Source organism: Eptatretus burgeri, chromosome 8 (assembly GCF_056783735.1).
Source record: "Eptatretus burgeri isolate ZD-2024b chromosome 8, Ebu_testis_v1, whole genome shotgun sequence".
Lineage (NCBI taxonomy): Eukaryota > Metazoa > Chordata > Myxini > Myxiniformes > Myxinidae > Eptatretus > Eptatretus burgeri.
In genome coordinates this window covers 22,995,783-23,018,382 of record NC_140968.1, presented here as the reverse complement: position 1 = coordinate 23,018,382, position 22,600 = coordinate 22,995,783, and the positions used below count along the sequence as shown (strand labels likewise).

The 22,600-nt window shown below is 45.0% G+C and overlaps 1 protein-coding gene across 11 annotated transcripts in view; it reads left to right on the top strand.

Moving 5' to 3' along the window:
- LSS (lanosterol synthase) overlaps nucleotides 1–22,600 on the top strand; it is a 113,693-nt gene that overhangs the window by 77,677 nt on the left and 13,416 nt on the right. For 9 of the 11 annotated variants that reach the window (XM_085891130.1, XM_085891127.1, XM_085891132.1 and 6 more), the window contains 13 exons: nucleotides 221–356; nucleotides 752–860; nucleotides 1,975–2,093; nucleotides 2,542–2,639; nucleotides 2,880–2,907; nucleotides 3,706–3,762; nucleotides 4,231–4,302; nucleotides 4,398–4,448; nucleotides 7,349–7,498; nucleotides 18,387–18,483; nucleotides 18,840–18,945; nucleotides 19,727–19,792; nucleotides 19,903–19,983. In XM_085891130.1, coding sequence (XP_085747256.1) covers nucleotides 221–356; nucleotides 752–860; nucleotides 1,975–2,093; nucleotides 2,542–2,639; nucleotides 2,880–2,907; nucleotides 3,706–3,762; nucleotides 4,231–4,302; nucleotides 4,398–4,448; nucleotides 7,349–7,498; nucleotides 18,387–18,483; nucleotides 18,840–18,945; nucleotides 19,727–19,792; nucleotides 19,903–19,983 — 1,170 coding nt within the window. The remainder of the gene's footprint in view (nucleotides 1–220; nucleotides 357–751; nucleotides 861–1,974; nucleotides 2,094–2,541; nucleotides 2,640–2,879; nucleotides 2,908–3,705; nucleotides 3,763–4,230; nucleotides 4,303–4,397; nucleotides 4,449–7,348; nucleotides 7,499–18,386; nucleotides 18,484–18,839; nucleotides 18,946–19,726; nucleotides 19,793–19,902; nucleotides 19,984–22,600) is intronic. The other 2 variants (XM_085891134.1, XM_085891137.1) reach the window with 2 other exon arrangements.

Genomic DNA, 22,600 nt, shown 5'->3' with positions numbered 1-22,600 from the left:
CCAAGGATACCCTGTCAATTACTGTATCTTCAAAAGGGGTGTTTAAATTTACCCAAATACTCAGTTTTCATTCATGCACTCTCTTGGAGTTCCCTTGGTATACATGCAAAGTTTCGGACCACTAGGTTTCATGGTTTTGGAGTTATGGAGAAAACACACACACACACACACACTGACATTTATTATTATAGATATACTTATGCACACGAATATGTGGCAGGTTGCTACCAAGCTGGATGCCGGGTCATCCCGCAAGCCTCTGGTGCCATTGTCGCCAGGTATACCTTCCCATGAGCTACTGTTACGCTGTGAGGCTCTGCGCCCTGGAGGATGACCTCACACACAGTCTGCGACAGGTTTGATCATGGACCAGCAGCAACTAACCTCCATTTAATGACATGAGCCAGAAGCATTCACATTTTACATAATATTTTGGTCATAATAGTGGTGTGAGCTCTGCATTTTTCCAGACGGGTGGTCATGTCATCATGGTTGTTTCTTCCAAATTTAGCTTGTTGTTTCTTCCTTCCATATCAAAAAGATGATGAGCGAGTACCTCTTCAACCGCAGAGTGCTCAAGTTATTGTAATCACACCTAAAACTCCTAAAATTAATGAAGAGTAAAGGCTGTGATCAGTAATTTTGAAGCCTGACTTTATAAATAGTCAATGACAAAGTAGTGTTATACATCAGCCCAGTGCATAAGATTTGAATGGAATTACACAATGTCCTTTTATTGTTTGCATTGCAGGAATTATACATTGAGAAGTACGACTCGATTGATTGGCCATCACAGAGGGATAATGTTGCGTCATGTGACTTGTACACCCCTCACAGCTGGCTGTTAAATATGGCCTATGGTGTGTAGTAGATTTATGTTCCTCAGCCATCTTTCATACATGACGATTGCAACAGGGCTGATAGAATAGCTCCTTCTTATGATTTTGTGTTCAGTACATGGCTGCGGGTAGCATCATTTGCTGGGGGCGCAGCTGTACTGCCGATGCAGTGCCCCCTGTCGGTGAGAGTACGACTTTGTAATTTGTTTATGGGGCCGGCGATAGCTCACTTCCTCTCTGCTAAGGACACCATGGGTTCTTTAGCGTCCACCAATTAAGGCTGGCAGACAGGACGTCTAGTTTATTGTCCATCCACGGGACACACAGTGATGCCTTCCTTGCCCTGATTGTGAATCACCAGGATGAAAGTTTATCGCTGGGCAGAGGTTCCAACCCAGGCAAGACATTCAGAGGTGGATGTGACAGGATAGCCTCGTTTCATAGGAGTTTGATTTCTGGCCTGACTATAAATTGTCATCCTCATGCCTCACAAGCATGGCATTGCATCCATGAGTATATGCCACCCCATAGAGGGGACGTTCTGCTTGTAGATATTAAAAATCCCAAAGTACCTTTTGAAAAAAAAAAGTGTGCCATTTGGCTCACGTGCCAACTATCCATCCATTGGGACTATACTCTGTGCAGAATGTTGGTGCTGCCTAAGCAGTCTCCTTGGCTATTGGGCACAATCCTGGACAGATCTCCACTCCGACACAGGATACCAGCATGCTGGCACTCATTTTGCCGACCTTAGAAGGATGACAGGCAGAATCAACCCCACCTGGTATTAATTCAACAGCCGAGTGGGATTTGAACTCAGGACCCGAGGATCCCAATCCCACCACCCTAACCATAAAGCCAACACTCAGACCAAATTCCAAATTCCTGCTCTAATCTGCAGAGAGACAGGGCATCGGTAGAAATGATGCAAACTAGTAGCTATGTGTTGCATATAAAGCAGGGATGAACCATCTTTACCGACAAATACGTTCAATACTTGATTCTGCATCCTTGCTGTGTATCTTACTCCATAATAATTAACAATACACACATCAATGATCAATGCCAACATTCTATGAAATTGTTGTGCATAACACTGATTGTTCCTTGCCCCATCAATGGCTATTTACTGTAGTGTTTATGGACTTCTATGAGAAGCACCATAGCATGGGGCTGCGACGCCATGCTCTGCACGAACTTTCTCAGCACATCCAGGCTGACGACAGATTTACCAAGTGCATCAGCATTGGACCGGTATGCCATCCTCCACCACCATGGAACATTATCACCTTCGGGGCTTCTGTTTATATCGACAAGGTCATGTATTGACTATTCTATGTCTTTATTTATTCATATGCAGTCTGCGGCTGCTTGGCTGCATCATTTTCTGGCTGCGCGGCTGTGCCGCTGAAGTAATGCCCCTGAAGCTGGTACTCATTTTGCCAACCTCGGAAAGATGACAGGCTGAGTCAACCCAACTAGTGTTAATTCAACAGTAGGACAGTGGCTTGAACTCAAGACCCGAAAATCTTAAGCCAGCTTCCTTAATCGTTTAGCCAACACCTGGCTTATATCAGGTCAAGGAATCCTGCACAAGACGGAAAAAAAACCAATTAATGAGGGTTTTGCTTCTTTTAATTTTTGGAGATTCGACAGAATCACAGGTGGCATGATGTACTGCACTCTTCATTGTAACTACTAGATCTCAAAGACCATCAACATGCTGGTGCGGTGGCACGAGGAAGGTTTTGGTTCACCCACCTTTCAGGAACATGTCACCCGGATACCTGACTACCTATGGTGAGTCATTATTCCAAATATTAAAGCTTCATATCACCGATTTGGACAAGTGTGGTCCCACATAGACATTTTATGTGGCAATGAAATAACTTTCAACTAATTATTTGAAGAATAGTGGTATGTCTTGGAGCAGAAGGTATTTTATGAATAAACACTTCGTTCCTGGGTTTCAATGGAAGCCACAGGAAGATAATTGGTTGTTTTGGGATTTTCTTCAATTTCAGGGTTTTGTGTTTGCAGGATAGGACTTGATGGAATGAAGATGCAGGTAAGAAGGACACCATGTAACAGTCATTTTGCACCTCTAGCTACAGTAAGGGAAGAACAAGGATTACAGCCATGAAAGGTTTTAAGTTATTAAAAATTATAGTTACGTACTTTAATGCTATTCATTGTTTGTATCGAAAATTTGTGGAGTTGAATGTGTAGATATGATACTCGTAAGACATTGACAAACACGTCATGGAACCTTCTTTAAGAAAAAAAAAAGTCTCTGACGATTTCTTATGCAATCTGATGAGAATTGCATCACATCTCCTGTGAGGTTTTTGGAAGAAAGAAGGGCAGATTGGAATCAGGGAAGCTCTTTAGGAGGTCCCTAGTACCCTTTTATCTCATGATTGAAATAGCAGTAGAATCAGGCAGGGCAACATTCGTCTGGCAGGGAAAAGTAGGACAACACTCGTCCCCTCATATATATATATATATATATATATATATATATATATATATATATATATATATATATATATATATATATATATATATATATATATATATATATATATATATATATATATATATATATATATATACAGGGAGTCTTCAGGAAACTGAACATGCAACCAGGACTAATAGCGTTATAAAGGAAGATGAGGGCGTGGAGGGAAGTCTTGTCCCACAAATCTTGCCATGACATTTTTACCCCACCATACTCTGCTTCTTGCTTTACTACTCAGCCGGCATTTTATGAGAGTATGCAGAGACTATGAAAGCGAAGTATGCATGCATCTTTCTGTGGCTGGACAGTGCGATTGATGTATGCTTGTACACATGCTGGATGCAGGGCACAAATGGCTCCCAGCTTTGGGACTCAGCATTGGCTGTGCAGGCTTTTCTGGAGGTAAAAACACGACGCAGCATTAACATGTTGTCTATTGATTAAAACAGAGGCAAATACCTGTGCATTTATGCTATTTCCTTTTCCATGTACAGGAAGTTGAGTTTGCATGGCAATATGTTTAGTGTATGCCTGGTGTTGGCCTAATGGTTTGGGTGGTGGGCTTGGGATCCTAGGATCCTGAGTTCAACTCCCACTTGGCTGTTGAATTAATACCAGGTGGGGTTGACTCTGCCAGTCATCCTTCCGAGGTCGGCAAAATGAGTGCCAGCTTGCTGGTATCCTGTGTCGGAGTGGCGACCCGTTCAGGATTGTGCCCAATAGCCAAGGAGACTGCTTCGGCAGCACCAATGCTCTGCACAGAATATGGTCCCAAAGGATGGATGGATGGATGTTTAGTGTGAACCAAAAAACAATTACATGATCAAGTTGAAACAAGCTAGATGACTCCACTGATCTCATGCATCGCAGGCAGGTGCAATGAATTATGCAGACTTCTCACACTGCTTGAGCCTTTCATGCAAATTCCTGCACAACACACAGGTGAGGAACACACCACATGTAAACTGTCTGACGAACAGGTGTAATTGAGACTTTTTTTGGAGATAAAGTGCTGAATCCTCTTTTGTCATTTTTAGGTTTCAGAAAACCCCGTGGGCCACAAGAAATATTACCGACAGATGAACAAGGCAGGAATCGCTTGCTGATGGTGCCAGGAGGCCCTTGTGGTGCTATCGTAAAAACCTAGCTGCACACATTGGGTGTTACCAAGTCCATGGCTTCAGGAGCCTCACTGAAAGCATGCACATCTAAAATTGTATACAAACACTAGGGTTACCACTTTGTTTTTTTTCTCTGCAAGAGTGAGGCTCACAGGAGAGCAAGGTTTAACTGAGAGTGTGTTATCGGGGCAACAATTGGGCACAATCAATGATGGAATGAATGAGAAGAGAGAGAGAGAGAGAGAGAGAGAGAGAGAGAGAGAGAGAGAGAGAGAGAGAGAGAGAGAGAGAGAGAGAGAGAGAGAGAGAGAGAGAGAGAGAGAGAGAGAGAGAGAGAGAGAGAGAGAGAGAGAGAGAGAGAGAGAGAGAGAGAGAGAGAGAGAGAGAGAGAGAGAGAGAGAGAGAGAGAGAGAGAGAGAGAGAGAGAGAGAGAGAGAGAGAGAGAGAGAGAGAGAGAGAGAGAGAGAGAGAGGATGAAACACTGAAAACAGCAGGTAAAAGGGTTGAGTTAAGAAGGGTTAATGGGCGTAATAAGTACTGCATAATTTGTCAGGATGGGGGATCTTCTGCTTCTCTTCTTCTTTTTCTTCTTGCATGTGGCAGCTTTGCTACCAGGTAGCTATCATTTTGTTGGGGCATGACGATGCTGCTGATGCTGTGCCCCTATACCAGTACACTGGTACTCATTTTGCTGACCTCAGAAGGATGGCAGGCTGAGTCAACCCCACCTGGTGTTAACTCAGCAGCCAACAGGGCTCAAACTCAGGACCTTAAGATCCCAAGCTAGCCACCCTAACCACTAAGCCAACACCAGGCTTAGGATGGGGATGACATGAGGTAACAGTACACTGGCTGCTTGAAGTCCTGGTGGGAATAGTGGGAAAGAACGGCTTCCAGAAAGCAGTTCCATAGGCAAGAGGAGCAAGGAATGAAGGAGTTGAGGTGTGCAGTGAGTTTGAATTTTAGAAATTAAACCAGGAATGTGGCTCCTGAAAGAAGGAATGCATCTTGGAGATGCTGCGTAGTGTAAGAGGACTGAAAGAGTCGAGAGGTGATAGCAAAGATTAGGCTACCAAGAACGGAGAGACCAACAACATACCTGCGATGTGAAAGCAACCGACTTCTGCTTCAGCCTTATCGTGGGAGATTTTAATAATGTCAAGAGCTCACTGGTCTGTAGTTGAGAAGAAATAGTGTTTGCATCCTTCTTCTAGATGGGAGTGATGTTGCTGACTCCGATGCTGATAGGACGTGGCCAAATCAGGACAGACTGAATATGGCAGAAAGAGAGGGTGCAAGAATGGCAAAGCAGTATTAAATTCCATAAAATTCAGGATAGACTGATGTGATGCTGGTGTGCCAATCCATAAGGGAGAGCAATACTCCATTCAGCAATACACAAAGGCCCTATACACTGTCAGTTGCTCTGATTTTCCAAGGAAAGACTTGGATCGACGGAGGATGCCCAGTCTGCAGCTGGCTTTGAGGCCAGTGCAAGGCCTAGAGGGTCAAAAATGAACCTCTTCCAATGTATGACCATGGACATAGGTCGGTCAGTTTGATGATCCTTCTGGAGTGATAGGGTGAGACAGAAATTTTAAGGGATTGACAGATATGGGTCATTTATCAGACCAGCATCAAATCAATTCTGGATTTGCAAAGAGTGACACAGCTACAGTCTGCTTAGCAGAGGGATGGGGGTACTCTCAACACAATGTGAAGTTATCTACGAAAAGGAAGAGGGTTTTCCAGAGCATCAGAGGGATCATTTATGTCGATGACGAACAAGACTAGGCCCAAGTCGCTACCTTGGGGAACTTCATCCTCCACGAGGAGATGGGAGGAGAGGGTTCCGTTGACAGCAACACGTTGGCTGCACCAGTATAGGAAGTTAGACATCCAGGAATGAAAGTAACCTTGTATGCCACAGGCAGAAAGCTTGGCAAGCAAAGTCGTATTTCAGAATGTGTCGAATGCTTGAGATATGTCTAAGGAGATGGTCCTAACCTGCAGTATTGCCATTTGAAGTGAGGCAGGGGATGGAGGGGGAGCTTACACCCCAGGAAATCTTGACAAGGCTCCACCATGATTTGGAGGAAGAAGCTTGGTTTGAGAGTTTAGCGTTGACATTTGTAAATTGATGTATTCTGGTATTCCTCAGGATGGACACAAATTTGTTGTGAGCCTTATAGAATGAACTAAAGCACGCCAATGGTGACGTGTAAATTCAAGTGATTTTAAAAGTAATTTGACAAAATGAACAGGATTTTAACCAAAAACACTTCAACCGACCCTCGTTTAAATCAGCTTTTTGTGGGTGCTGAATACGAGGTCTCACAAGATAGATAGACAGTGGTTAATGTAAACATAGCCTGATGTTGGCTTATCGGTTAAGGTAGCTGGCCTAAGATCTTAGGGTCTTGAGTTAAAGCCCCTTAAATAAAAAATTCGTTGAATTAACACCAGGTGGGTTGAGTACCAGCTTATTGGTAACAGGACATTGCATTTGTGGCACAGCCGTGCCCCCAGAAGATGATGCAGCCAAGCAGCCACAGGCTGCATGCAAATAAATAAATGTAAACTTACTAGATCAGTAATCAATAGTTTCCTGAGACTCCATTGTGTGGTGAACTTGTGTATTCTTAATCCATATTTGGATGGTATAACCAGTGTATATTTACTCACATGAGACACGATCAGTTTTCAAGACGTTCATTCATGGTAATCGCTGGTTAATGAGCCAAATGAGTTAATCGTCTCTTGCTTTATGATTAACTATTATTGGTAACCAATGGTTAATGATACATGTGCATATAGTGTGTTAAGTAATGTTGAAATGAAATGTGTTTGGATGGTTTCCTTTGCAGGGTGGATTTCCATTCAGCACGAGGGACTGCGGTTGGATCGTAGCTGACTGCACCGCAGAGGGTCTAAAAGCCGCAATACTTCTGCGGACACATTGTCCGAGTCTCAAGTACCACATCACATACGAGCGCTTGAAACAGGCTGTGGATGTGGTAAGAGGACGATGTTGCTGTGCAAGCCTTATGTAGATTTTCATAATTAATAAAAAGGATCCAAAAACATGATAAACACGCAAATTTTGGGTGAACGTATTGTTAGGAATTCTGGCCCGCCTGGCGTGCGATCAGCCGCGCAACTCTAATAGCAGCCGCCTCACCCACCGGGACGGGCAATTCAGTCGTGACCCTCCTGGAACTACCGCCAGGAGCTAGTCACGGGTTGGGGTTAACCTCACCACAACCCAGTCCGCATTCTACCCACGCGAAATAGGGTGAATCGCCGAATGTTGATATACCTAAGTACCCGCGCGGGTAGCGTACCGAGGAATTTTACCATGCCGTAGGTCGACTCCGGACACGAACCGCTTAAGCGGCTCATTCAGTGCTGCAGGGATAACCGAGCGGAGTTATCACCGACCTCGACGGTTCAGATTATTTATTGGGTGTCTACACCCACTACCAATCCCTTACCTGATGCAAGATGGAACTTTCAAACAAAGGAAAGGACGCAACGAAATGGGAAACAGTTCGACAAGCAATTTTATTACACACACACACACACACACACACACACACACACACACACACACACACACACACACACACACACACCCACACACACACCCACACACACACACACACACACACACACACACACACACGGCAAGCACGTATTCACAGCCATACAAAAAATGCACATATAACAGTCATACAGTAAAAGCAAGCAAAAGAGTTACCACCGAATACAGCAATGTGCAAGCACTTATTCAGGTTTACTTAAAAGACTGGCGCCACACACACATTTACACAAAAAGCAAATGAATGCCACCCTCACAGGCAAGGGGGCAGACAGGTCCGTGGACCAAATGTACGTGGGACCTGGGTGAGCGGCCAGGTCCACGAGACCGAAGGGGTCTTACCCGCGCCGTCGTGGCGCGATGGCGGGCTAGCCGCAATGTCAGCGTAACGTGCCTGACTCCGTGCCCCTGGCGTGGTCTGTGAGCTCCTTTAAGGGGCTGTCACACCTTGACGATTTAGCCAGAGTATGCCGACCTCTGAAAAATTTGTCTAAAACGCTGGCACACGTCGAATACGTGATGGGTAAGTTGTGTATACGTTAAGAGCACGCTGAAAAACACTGCCATACGTCGTAGTACACTGGCTTTAATCGTCCTACTTTGCGGTTGTCCGCAAATTGTAGCATGCTTGAAATTTTACGACGTATGCCGGCGTATGGCTCACACGTTCCGCATATGCTGGGAATAAGTTGTAGGCACGTTATGCGATCGTTGACACACGTTACTCATAAGTTACTCATAAGTCGAAACACGTCGAGGTAATGATTAGCGTACCCGAAACTTATTTATAACCTATGAGTAACGTGTTGTAGGCACGTTACACGAACGTTGACACACGCCGAGGCACGTTATGCGATCGTTGGCACACGTCGACACACGTTACTTGTAAGTTACTCATAAGTCGAAACACGTCGAGGTAATGCTTAGCGTACCCAAAACTTATTTCTAACCTGAGTAACGTGCTTTGAATCTATGAGTAACGTACCTCCAATGCATATTGACGTACGTAGACGTATTTGATTGACGTCTTCCGGACGACCACATAACTTACTGAACGTGTTTCAAATTTACAGCTACCGTATAATGGTGTATTGGCAGCGTTTAAAAAAAAACAAAAAACAACAACACCAACTTCCGATATTTCATCACGTGCTGTTACGTCACGTCCGATTGCCTCTTCAGTTTGCTCGTCTTATTCTTAGTTCCTCCTCTGTGAATATTTTCTGTTTGAGGATATTGTCACGTCGACGTCGAAGCTTAAAAGCAAATGTCCGAATATATTTTAAAATCCGTGATAGACTAAAAAAAAACAACAACAACAACAACTTCAGATATTTTGTCACTTGCCTTCACGGAGCCAGGAGAAAAAAAAGAAAATGTGCCTTGATGGAGAAAATAAGTTCCGGGTATACTTAACATTACCTCGACGTGTTTCGACTTATGAGTAACTTACAAGGAACTTGTGTCGACGTGTGTCAGCGATCGCATATCGTGCCTACCACTTATTCCCAGCGTAGCGGAACGTGTGAGCCATACGGCGAGTACGTCGTAAAAATTTCAGCATGCTTGAAATTTCACGACGTACAAGGCGTATTACAATGTATGGCAGTGTTTTTCAGCGTGCTCTTAACGTATACACAACTTACCCATAACGTATTCGACGTGTGCCAGCGTTTTAGACAAATTTTTCAGAGGTCGGCATACGCTGGCTAAATCGTCAAGGTGTGACTGCGATGTTGACACTTCCAATTCTCAGGCGGTTATGATTTGAATCGGCGTGTGGCAGCTTTTTAATAAACTACGCCACGTGATCGGCGATGCGTGCAGCGCGCTATGCATACGTTAGACTATCATTGGGCGTAGGTTGTGAACGTCCACAACACGCGAATCATTCGTTGGTCTAAGTTCTCTATATGTGATTGAAACGTTCTGTGTACGTTACTAATACATTATGCATACGTCCAACTCGTTATGAATACGTCCAAAACTTAAAAAAACATCAAAATTTCAGCGTACGCCAACGTTTTACATACATTTTTATACGTTGCCATTGCTGGGTAAAACGTCAAGGTGTGACAGGGCTCTTAGGCGTGCGTTGCGCAGGCACGTGTTGGTCGGTTGACACCACGGTTGGGGTGAGGAACGGATGGGGTTACCGGCACTATCTCAGCGCGGATAGGGGAAATTGTTGATGCTCAGGGTGGAGAGAGGGGAATGGCGGACGCTCCGTCCTGCTAGCGGGGCCTTGGGACCGCACAGACTCCGAACTCTCGTCCCTGAGCCCTCTTCCACGTCCCTGCTTCACTCTGTGACTCGTCCCTCGACCTCAACTCCGAGCTCCGTCCCCTTCGCCGTCCGATCCCCACAAACACACGACTCAAACTCCACGACCTCCATCTTCACTTGACCAGCCAGCCCAACACAGCACACGCGAGTCGCCTTGTGCTCGCGTCTTTATAGACCGGGGGAGGAGCGTGTATGTAGATTTGCGGATCAAAACGCGCTTGGAGGCGGGGCCACACCACCCGACGGTTAGCCATTGGTCTGGCAAAAAGGGGCGTGTGCCTCTCCTGATCCGATTTACCTCCTAATAGGAGTCCACACGCTTCGCGCTTGGGGGTGGGGCCACACCACCCGACGTTTAGCCATTGGTCGGGCAAAAAGGGGCGTGAGCCTCTCCTGATCCGATTTCCCTCCTAAAAGGAGTCCACACGCTTCGCGCTTGGGGGTGGGGCCACACCACCCGACGTTGAGCCATTGGTCGGGCAAAAAGGGGCGTGAGCCTCTCCTGATCCGATTTCCTTCCTAAAAGGAGTCCACACGCTTCGCGCTTGGGGGTGGGGCCACACCACCCGACGTTTCGCCATTGGTCGGGCAAAAAGAGGCGTGAGCCTCTCGTGATCCGATTTCCCTCCCGTAAAGGCATCCATTTGTTCTCGCGGCTTAACGCGTTCGGCAAGAATCACCGAACGGGCCCTGAACAGCACGACGTTCGGTGTTGACAGGTGGCGTGGCCGATGGTTGTGGAAGGAGAAAGGCGAAGGTGGTGGGGGGTTTGCTGTGGTGGTTTGGTTGTTGGCGGGCGTTGTTTGGGAATGGCGGTGAAGCGATGTTTGCGGGATGGAGTTGTGGAGGTAAAGAGGCGAAGGTGGTGGTGTTTGAGTTGTTAGAGGATTATTGGTCCAAAATAACGATAGAGAAAGTAAAATGGCTAACTCAAAGCGTCGCAGCCCGGATGAATCACACATATTCCCTCTAAACAACGGGTGTGGACTAACTACACATTGACTTATCGATATATCTAACCTGAGGACCTTTCTGCTGTGTTGCAAATTTCCACAGCCGTAACAGTATCTTTTGTAAACTAGTGGGAGGGTTCCTAACTAATTAATCATTTACACAAAACCTTGCATGAACATCTTAAGAAAAGGTTTATTTCTGGTAAGAGTTTAATTTCTTGGCAGGTTTTATTGATAGTTAATCATGTTTTTTATTCCTTTTACTTTTTATTTATTTAATCTGAGCTGCTTTCATTTGTGAAGCTGTGAGTCGGGTATGAGGTGCAGGTGCTGAGTTCAATAGGTAGTATGGATCCTTGATTATAATTGGTATATGATTATATGTGATTTGTTAATAAATAATCGTACTATAATGGAGGTATGCACAGTATGTGTGTATGTATGTGCGTGTGTGTGGATGGACTGCCTTCACCCCATTGGCTGGACAGCTGCCCCGACTCCACCCACAATTGTAACCTGAAAAAAAATTATACGTCAGCCATTTTGTAAAGGCGCATTAGGCCTCAGGCCTCTGAGGCGCGTTCCATTACCAATCAGCTTGTGGAGCACTCGCCAAGTGGCTTAAGCACTCAAACAAGCACTCCAACGAAATGGTTGATGAGGAACGGTTGGCTTGGCAAGCAAAAGCAAGCCGATTGGCAGTGCAACACGCTTCTGGTGTCAGCCCATGGGCCAGTGCAATTTGAATTATTATCTGAGTTATATAACCACAATGCATTATATATGCACACAAGGGAGTAGGCATGTTTTTGCTTCATGTATGTAACCCGGGTTATTTATTATTTTTTTGGGAGCAATCGAGGCAGCGGTCTGTGGCCTATACACCGCTCAAATAAAGGGATGAACAATTTGTTTAATAAATCAAGGTTTTTGTGCATAATTTTGGTTTTATCCCAAGTTTTCAAGGCTGAATAGTGTGAAAATACAAAAGGGTCACCCATCATTTTGACAGGCTTTTCTGCTTGTAATTAATAATGGTTACCAGACGAAAAACTTCAACGCATTAAGGCCATAAAGCCCATAAAGCCTGTGCAATGGATGCCAACTTACGGTTATTTGTCCATGTTATATCCTTTTTGTATGCTGAGCATCGAGCAAGGAAGCAGCACGTACCATTTTTTGTCTTTGTTATGACTATGCTAGGGTTGGGTTCGACCCACTGACCTTTCAGACTTAGAGCGGACGCTCAAATCATTACACTGCTGAGTCGGGATAAAGGATGCAGACAATTCCAAATTAAATCGACATTCTTGATATTGTCCTATCAAATGGTGCATTAAAACAACCTGCACTTGATCATTTGACTTACAATTTTACGAAGAGCAAAGGAAAAGTCATCACAGATATGGGAAGGAAATACATGAAGAACATTTATAGTAGTATAGTTACAATCACATTCACATTTGTAAGCCTGGTGTGGTTAGTTAGGGCTTAGTGGTTAGGGTGGCTGGCTTGGGATCCTAGGGTCCTGAGTTTGAGCCCCGTTGGCCACTGAATTAACACCAGGGGGTTGACTCAGCCTGTCATCTTTCTGAGGTTGACGAAATGAGTACCAGTGTACTTTTCCTGGTGTATGCCCCGGTTAGAATAGGTGTACCATATCCCTGTGTGTCGTAAGAGGCGTCAGGAATTGGCGTCAGGGTTGGCGTCAGGAAGGGCATCTGGTCATAAAACATTGCCTCAAGAAGGGAACCATGATTGCATGGAGCCAGGCCAATCGCTTGGGGGGGGGCATTTGGGTGCAATGCCCCCCATGGCACATCTGGTGCCCCCCACTTGTACGCCACCCATTTATGCCCTTTTGCACCCTGTGTACAACTTAGTGTTTTAGGACAAGCGCCCACTGTGAACTCCTTGCTGTTTAAGAGTTCACCTGTGTGAACTAAAACCCTTATTCCAGATATTCAACGTGGTGAATAATGAGGCCTTCTTGGATAAACTGTTCTTTAATAATATCCTTCTTTGAATAACAGTCAAGAGATAAGTGTGCACTTCCCAGCGCATCTCCAAAAGCAATTGGCAAGACAATACAGTCCAAGCCCACAAGATAAAAGATAATAACGCAAGCACCAACGCCAGCAGCCAAGACAACAGACAGCCGCAAGACCTCGTGTCGAATGTCGATGCTGTGGGTGGTTATATATATCGTGGATCATTTAGTTTTAAGGAATAGTCAATCAGCGTATTTTATATGGAGGCCCTATTAAGCAGGTTACCTGATTGGTTGTAAGTTAGGTATAAATGTAATATAGTCATAATATGATAATATGATTCAGGAAAAGACATAAATTTACATAATTAAAGATGAAGTGCACGTGCACCGCGTGACATTCACAACCCTCCATCTTACAAAAGTAATTTTATAATAAAAATTAAAAATAGGTGTGTTTGCAATCGTGCTTGCATTTGAAATTATGCAGATAAAACCTGTTTTTGATGCATGCATCATTTAATAAATACAACCGTCAACCATCAAATGTCGTGAGTCGTGAGATTAGTGACACGAGTCATGAGGGACGAGTCACGGAGAGCGCGAACTCGCAGCAGGAGAAAAAGACGTGGATGATGGATATACGAAAATGGCTCAGAAAAGGAAAAAAATGCAACCGACGAAAATAAAGAAGATGATGAAAGACATGTTGTGGGAGGAGGAGGAGGAGGAGGAGGAGACGATCATGTCGATGAAATACCGACAGAAGCTGGCCAAACTGGCCAAGCCAGCAACGTCAGCCCTGCGGCTGGAGCCCCAGCGCAGACAGCCGAGTTGCCACGCTCGGCTGCGACCTCGGGATCGGGTGTGACTGTCAAGCCGCTTCCCGATGATCTTGGAAGTGAGAGACCGAATCAAGTTGTTCTACAGCGGTACCCTGGCCATTTGTTTCAGAACAAGAGTCGCTTGTTTGTGTCCTCGTGGTACCAGACTAATGAATGGCTGGAATACAGTGTGCAGACAGATGCAGCATTCTGCTATCCATGTAGGAAGTTTAACACCGCACGCGGCCCAGTGGACTCTACTTTCACAGTGCGAGGCTACCGGAATTCAAAGGAACATTTAACTTGTGTTTTGAGGTGGAAGGAGAATGAGAGGCGCATAGATTGTGGAAAGGAGATTTCCACACTCCTCAATGCTGACCAGCTAAATAGAAACTGGTACTATGTGTCTGCTCTTATAGATGTTGTGGGATTTTTCGCCGAAAATCAGATACCTTTTAGAGGGAGCCTTGATAATTTGAGGATATGTCAGATGGGCACAGTGGGCTCTTTCTCTCGCTTTTAAACTACACACTCAAAAAAGACACCGAGCTCGCCAAAATAATAAAGCATATCCCACGAAACGCAAGCTATACTAGTCCGGAAATGCAGAATGAACTGATCTGCACATTGAGTAATGTTGTGACGGATGCCATCGTGGAAGAAGTAGGCACATCGTGGTTTACCATCAAGGTGGATGGGACGAGGGACCTTACTGAATGTGAGAACATATGAATCATCATTCGCTTTGTATCGGCATCAAATGAAGCAACAGAGCGTCTACTCACAATAGCTACAGCCGACGCTGGAGATGCAAAAACATTGACAGACCTAATAATTGCAGAGCTGACAAAAACAGGACTTGACACATCAAAAATATGAAGTCAGGTGTACGACGGTGCTTCGGTAATGGCTGGGAAGCACGGTGGGGTGCAAAAGTTGTTGCAAGATATATTGGAAAGAGAAATCCCCTATGTGCACTGCTTAAATCACCAACTCCATCTGGTAGTTATCCACGCACTGGCAGCAGAGAAAGCTGTCACTGATTTCCTCGAGGTTTGTTGTTGCCTGTACAAATTCTTCAGAAAGCCCACTGTTGCTGCACAGTATAAAGGTGAGCGGTTAAAACGACTTATTGATCAAAGGTGGACAGGACATTTAGCCACCGTGTCTGTGATCATAGGATCTTTAAAGGATATCACATCCTTACTGTCGGAGATTGATGCACAGCGCACCTACGGTGCAGAGATGAGGATGGAGGCTGTTGGGCTTTTGCGGGAAGTCTCTGGGCCTGCCTTCATGTTCATTGCTATCTTTGTACAAAAACTGCTGATGTTGTTAGGTGGCCCTAACAGACTCTTGCAGGCAGAGGACATGGACTTGCTAACGGGGTTGGAGCTGGTGGCGAGTGCTGCAGAGTGTGTGAAGAAACTCCGCTCTGAGGATGAGTTCACTGATCTGTGGAACAAGGCCAACGATGCTCGCACTTCTACACCTGCACCACCAAAACGGAGACACACAATGCATAAGAACTTGGAACAGTTTGTAGTTTTGGAGACTACAGGACAAAACAACGGCAATGACAAGACGGAACTGCAGAGGGTTTTTTTACAGCGCAATTGACACTGTGCTTGGCGAGATCGCTCAGCGCTTCAGTGAGCGCAACACACAACTCGCCCGTTCACTCGCTGCCTTGAATCCTGAAAATGGCACGTTTTTGGATCCCCACTTGCTCCAGCACATCATGACATTAACAAAGTCAACCATCAGTGAAACAGAGTGCGTGGTTGTAAAGCAGTTTATTCGCTCACAGACAGAAAAGCAACCAAACGAGAGATGGACAACACAAAAACTCCTCAACATACCACAAAACGCTGGAAGCCATGCCAAGTGTAGTGACTGCTATGAGACTTGGACTAACATTTGGTGTGTCCACTGCCATGTGTGAAAACTCATTCTCAACATTGAGGAATGTTTTCACTGACCACCGACGGTCCATGCGACATGCACGCAAGGCACAACTGGTACAGCTGGCCTTCGAGAGAGACCTCACATGTAAATGCCTGAATTAATAGAAGGAGAAGGTCCTCAGAAGATTCCGCACCAAGACGCGTCGCCTGCAGCTCTTCTGACAGCAAGTACAGTGGTATAAAAACTATACGAGGAGTTCAGATTGTGTGTGTGACTGCTGGTGATGCGTGTGTGGTTGTGGTTGCAGTGTGGTTGTGGTCAGCACCCGCCGTGGTCGTCTGCTTTGTATTTCTGATGTTTAACTTAAATGTTGTGTTTGGTGATTTGCATATCACATATCTAGTGCTTTGTGCATAACCTTACCTCTGTGTAATTGACTGCTTTAAATGCGGATTTTGTGGTATCTTCAGGCTGGTCGTATTTGCTGTTGATAGTTTAACGTGATAATCGCAGGTCATAGCCGACTGTATCTTATTTCAAAGTGCACTGATTCTGGTGCTAACCTCCCCCGTTTAGTCATTGTATCTCTGGTATATTAATTTTCTAATGCCAATTCTTGACAACACCTTGTATTAGTGCACCTGAATTGGTGCCAATTGTCTAATCATTGAATATCTGCATTGTGAATGTGCCAGTTTGTTGCGGCTCTCCTGCATTTGAATAATTTTAGGCCAAAAACATCAGAACATATTAAATCGAGCTGAGATCAATTTGGTTCGTATGCCACGGCAACCTCAGTATAGATGCGTCAATGCTGCATGAATACAATAATATACCAGGTTATCAAAAAATTAAATATAATAATTGTGCCCCCCCCCATCCAGTTCATATGCCCCCCTTAATACTGAGCCCTGGCTACGGGCCTGCATGGAGCCCACAAAAAAGCTAACCCCTGCTCAGCAGGGAAAAATGGCTGTAAAAACGATGTTTTTTTTTATTACAATTACATTTGGTCTTGTCCAAATGGTGTCTTGTCCAAAGCAGGATAACATAAGAATAGACTATATGGGAAATTAAAATGGCCCCATAAAGACACATAAAACATGTTTTCATTACCTCTGCCACCGAAGGTGGAAGGAGGTTATGTTTTCACCCCTCTCTGTCTGTTTGTCAATCACCTTCAGGTCACAATTTTAAACCAATCTTCACGAAACGTCACCACATGGTAGATTTTGTCAGAAGCAAGAAGCCTATTGTTTTTGAGGTCAAAGGGTCAACATATGCCAAAGGTCGACAAATTTGTCAGATTTCTGAAATCCTCAATTTTGATCTGATTGACTTGAAAATTAAACAGCAATTGCATCGTACATTACTGAATTGGGAACCTAACTATTTTTGAGATCAAAAGGTCAAAAGTCAACTCAAGGTCGAAGTTCTAAAATCATCAATTTTCAACTGAAAAATCGTCAATTTACATCCTATAACTTGAAAGTTGAACAGGATTTGCATAGTCCATCACTGAATTGGGAAAGCAACTATTTTTGAGGTTAAAAGGTCAAAGGTTAACTCAAGGTCAAACTTCTAAAATTATAAAATTTAATCTGAAAAAGAATCAATTTTCATCCGATTGACCTGAGCTTTGATTAAGATTGTCAATTTTAATCTTAATGAAATGGACAATTTGATGTGTCCTTGGTAACCTTTGAAGAGGGGGGTGGATTTTGCAAGTATTGTGCTCTGCATGACATTTTTTTTATTGTCTGTTTGTGTGCAGGATATCTCAAAAAGTTATGGATGGATTCGGATGAAATTTGGTGGACAGGTTGGGTGTGTGACAAGAAAAACTGATTTGGTTTTGGTGATGATCTAAATCCGGATCCGGTTACTTGAATTTTTAAAGTGATTCATTTCACCATTGAAAGATGGGGCCAAAAACGATATATAGCACGGTATCTCAAAAATTTGGTGATGGAGTCGGACGAAACTTGATGGATACGTTGAGTGTTTGACGAATTGATTCAATTCTCGTGAAGATCCGATTCCTGAACCGGATACGAGAATTAATTAATATCTAAGTGATTCTACACCATTGATAGGGCCAAAAATGATATAAAGCACATTTTAAAAATGTATTGGGCCTGATATGTTCCACTGGACCAGGCAATGCATGGTGGAGGTATGCATTCTACCAAGTGCCCTTCTAGTTTTAATATGTTATTCCTTTCATTAAGAGCATTGAGTTTGACTTTGCTGATTGTCACCAATAAATTTTAATTCCGTCATCTCATTGATCAGAGTGGGTTTTTATTATGGTCTTCTTAAAGCGATATCACCTTTTGGCAGCTCCTAAGTATGAGAAACCCCGATGGTGGCTTCGCCACGTATGAAACCAAGCGAGGTGGTTGGCTGCTTGAAAAGCTGAACCCTTCTGAGGTGTTTGGTAAGTGATCATTGCATCCTCCCACTATGTCTGGCTGCCCCCAATAACCTCTACCCGAGAACATAAACATAATTTTTTTCCCACTGTTTTCAAACAACCGTAACACAACCTGCGGATGAATAATAATCAAAACCATGATCACCCATTTCTTGCAAATTAAAATCCTCTTGACCTGCTCGTGTCATGATAAATGTACTTTGTGTCATTTGTCTTTGTCTCAAATGGCATCTTAAGCGTTAAGTCTTTACCTTTCCCCACAGCTGAACTAAAGTTTAACGATCAGGACAATTATAAACATTTTTCTAAACACTTGGTCATAATTGCTGACAGAGTGCAAGTCCATTTCTTCTGCACAGGTGACATCATGATAGACTATACATACGTGGAGTGCACCTCTGCTGTAATGCAAGCCCTCAAGCTCTGGAAAGAAAACTTTCCCGAGTATTGTTCTTCTGCCATCTCGTGAGTGCTTCATTGGAAGAGTGTGTGTAATTTCACAGCATCAAGGAATATCTTTACTTTGTGTTCGGGTGGGTGGACGCTACCGAGAGGGATGGAAGGATGGAGGGCGGTATAAGATGGGGAGACATTATACTCGTTGTTTGAACAATGTTACCTTTCTGTGTTAGTGATGGGAATGGCACAGGTTTAAATCTCATGATCTGCTGTTTTGTATTAGAATGATGGCAATATGCCCCCTGGCAGGAAGGGTAAACAAGATCCCCCACCTCTACCTCCACCCCCTCCAAGTATAACCTTCTTGTTCCTGGTTGTATGTTCAGTATCCTGAATATCCACACCAATGAGCTCTCTGCTTGACAGCACAGTGTGCAATTTCAAATGAAATATGTTGAGTATGTTGAACAAATGGACAGAGGAGGATAGATCAATACACAGGTGAACAACTTGCCCCCCACTCTCCTCCAAACGACATGAAAGGTTCCTGGAGAAAATGTTACAAATGACGATGTGAATGCCTCTTCCCACTGTGAACGAGCTTAATAAACCTGAACAATTTGTGAACGAGCTTAAGCTAGAACGACATTCCATGTTTCTCAGAAGAAACCAGAACTAGAATGTACCGGAAGGTTTGGAGGAACTATTTTGCTGTTTCAGAATGGCTTGTGGGTGCTTCTGGTGAGTTAATATGAATTCAAAAATCTGGCCTCAACTAATGAAGAACTTTCAGGGGAAGACCACACTTAAGAGGATTTGTGTAAAAACCTATCATGATTGTTTGCAGGGATGTACTGAAGAGAGGATTAGAGTTCTGTCAACAGAGGCAACGTCCAGACGGCTCTTGGGAAGGGTAAGCCTGCAGAACCTTGTTTGTTCTTCCCTTTTGCCCTGTATAATGGCAACAGCGAGGTCAGATGATCGTAACCTGCATGGTAATCCTAACCTGCACCTCATCATCAGGAGTTGGGCGGTATGCTTTACCTACGGCACGTGGTTCGGCCTGGAGGCTTTTGCTTGCATGGGGCACAACTATACAAACTCGTGAGTTCTCCCTTATTGTTTGAACATCATGTGTGGCAGGATTCTTAAAGTCATGCACAGCAGCACATATTGTGCTAAATTGAAGAGTGTGTGTCAGAAGTTTCTTCAAATTCATCTATTTTGGAAACTGCAGAATAGCATGTCCTTCGGAAAAACAAGTGAATGTCTTTTTATTTATTTAATAGTAATTGCTTCCATAAGGTCAGGTCAGATTAGATCTGTGACTTGCTACAGGTACCATGTAAACCTGTACTAACCTGTTCCATGGTCGGGTTGTCGGCGACTTAACCATCTCCCCCACCAAGTTTCTTCGTGAGGAGGGTGTACGATATGGACACCAAGGAGGATGAAAAACAAAACCTGTCAAAGGGCGGAGCAGCTCCTTGTGAGCCAATGCCCATCCATATCTCGTGCCCAATTGTGTCTGTGGACGTCCTCCTGCAAGTGGGTTACTTTTTTATCTGGAGGTTTGTGGCAGGATTTGCACTGCGGCCACCGTAAAAACCCTTCATTCCGCAAAACATACGAAAAGCATTTAAAAAGTCTGAAAACCCACTCCGTGGGAGTACCTCCTGTGCAGATTCCCTTTCCAGGGCAGCTCACTGGATGAGGGGATTGGGGCAAAGCCTTCGGGACCCCCAGTCTTTGATGATACGAAGGAAACCACGGGGCAACCTTCCCTGGCCAGATTACGGTAGTGTGTGTCAGGGTGGTGCTGAGGTGTCGACCACCAGAGGGCGATCTCCTTGGGTTAACTTGAGGCGGTCCCTTCGGGTGGGTGCCTGGAATATCCGATCCCAAAGAGAGGATGATCATCTGTCTCTGTTATCATCTGAGCTCAAGCGTTTGGACATCGGTATTGCAGCACTCTCTGAGACTCGGAGACCAGATTGCAGGGAGATCATGGCGGCTGGTTACACCTCCTATTAGTCTGGTCGCTCTGATGATTACCATGCCCAAGGAGTTGCTGTAGCTGTGTCCAATGAGCTGACTCCAAAGATAATTGAGGTCAACGAGCATATTATGAGAGTAAGGATCCATCACTCCTTCGGTGTCATTTCCCTGGTCTCTGGATGTGCTCCGACTGAGGCGAATGATCTCACCATGAAGGATGCATTCTACGCCACGCTTGAGTCTGTCGTTGATCAGTGCTCCAGGAGAGATACTCTTCGAGTCTTGGGGGATTTCAATGCATCAACTGGAACTGATAGGGATGGTTATGAGACATGTGTTGGTCCCCATGGGCCTGGAACTGTGAATCAGAATAGCACTAAATTTCTTGACTTTGCAAGAAGTCATGGACTTAGGGTGGCTGGATCATGGTTTTAGCACCCACAGGCTCATTGCTGGACTTGGAATTCCAATGCTGGCAGTGTGGCAAAGGAGATTGACCATGTGCTCGTTTATGGTTGCTGGAGGATTATCCAGAGCTGCAGGGTCTACCGGAGTGCGCAGTTCCTCAATACTGACCACCGGCATGTTGTGGCAACTCTGAAGTTGCATCTTAAATCCAGGAGAATGGCACCATCCCAGCCGAGGCTGGATGTTGGCAAGCTCAAGGATGAGAGGGTAGCTGAGGAGTTTGTGAACAGGCTGAGTGGAGATTGGGGGGTCTGGGTGCTTTAGGGGATCCTGAAGAGTTGTGAAGTGCCTTCAAGACCACCGTCCTTGATGTTGACAGTAGCTTGATCCTGGTGTTGGCTTAGCAGTTAGGGGGGTGGCTTTGGGATCCTCGGGTCCTGAGTTCAAGCCCCATTGGCTGCTGTATTAACAACAGGGGGTTGACTCAGCCTGTCATCCTTCTGAGGTCGGTGGAATGAGTACCAGTGTTGCAATAAAAAAAAAACAAATAAAAAAAATGGCTGCACACCAAGGTAAGGGGTATCGACGGATTGATTCCATCTGGTATTGGTGTAGCGTAGGCATGGTGGGCCGAATGGCCTCCTCCTGTGCCTTAATTCCTTGTAATTCCTTGTAATATCTTTGAACTCACTGTAGGGCAAAGAAGAATTTTGTCTCAAGGGACACTGGATGCCATTGACCAGAGTCACAGGACCAGGCTGAGTGGCAGAGCTGAGCTGTTCAGGGAGCAGAGGCGTAAAACTGTTCGTGCACTAAGGGTGGACCAGGAGGCCTTTGTGCGAGGAATCTGTGAGGGGGTAGAGCATCATCTGTAGTCAAGTGATTCTCGTCCTGCTTACAGGGGAATTCGCGAATTTCGTTCGTCCAAGCCCGTCCCTCGGTGTACTGCAGTGAGAGCAGAGGGTGGTGGCCTCTTGACGGAGCAGTCCGAAGTGAAGGCCCGCTGGGCCGGTTACTTTGAGTGGTTGTCCCAGGCTGATCCACCAGCTATTGAGTTGGATGTCAGGGGTGTTACTGTCCCGATTGCTGACCCTCCAATCAGCTTTGGTCCACCTTTGGTTGTGGAAACACAGGCTGCGGTGAACTGCTTGAAATGGGTTCAAGCTCCAGGGATCTGTGGCATCCATGCTGAACTTCTCAAGGCTGGTGGAAATGCTGTGCTCATGTCGTAGCATGCAATTCTGTGCTCTGCCTGGAACAAAGGCATAATCTTAACTGACTGGAAGAGAGGCCTTGTTGTCTTTCTCTGGAAAGG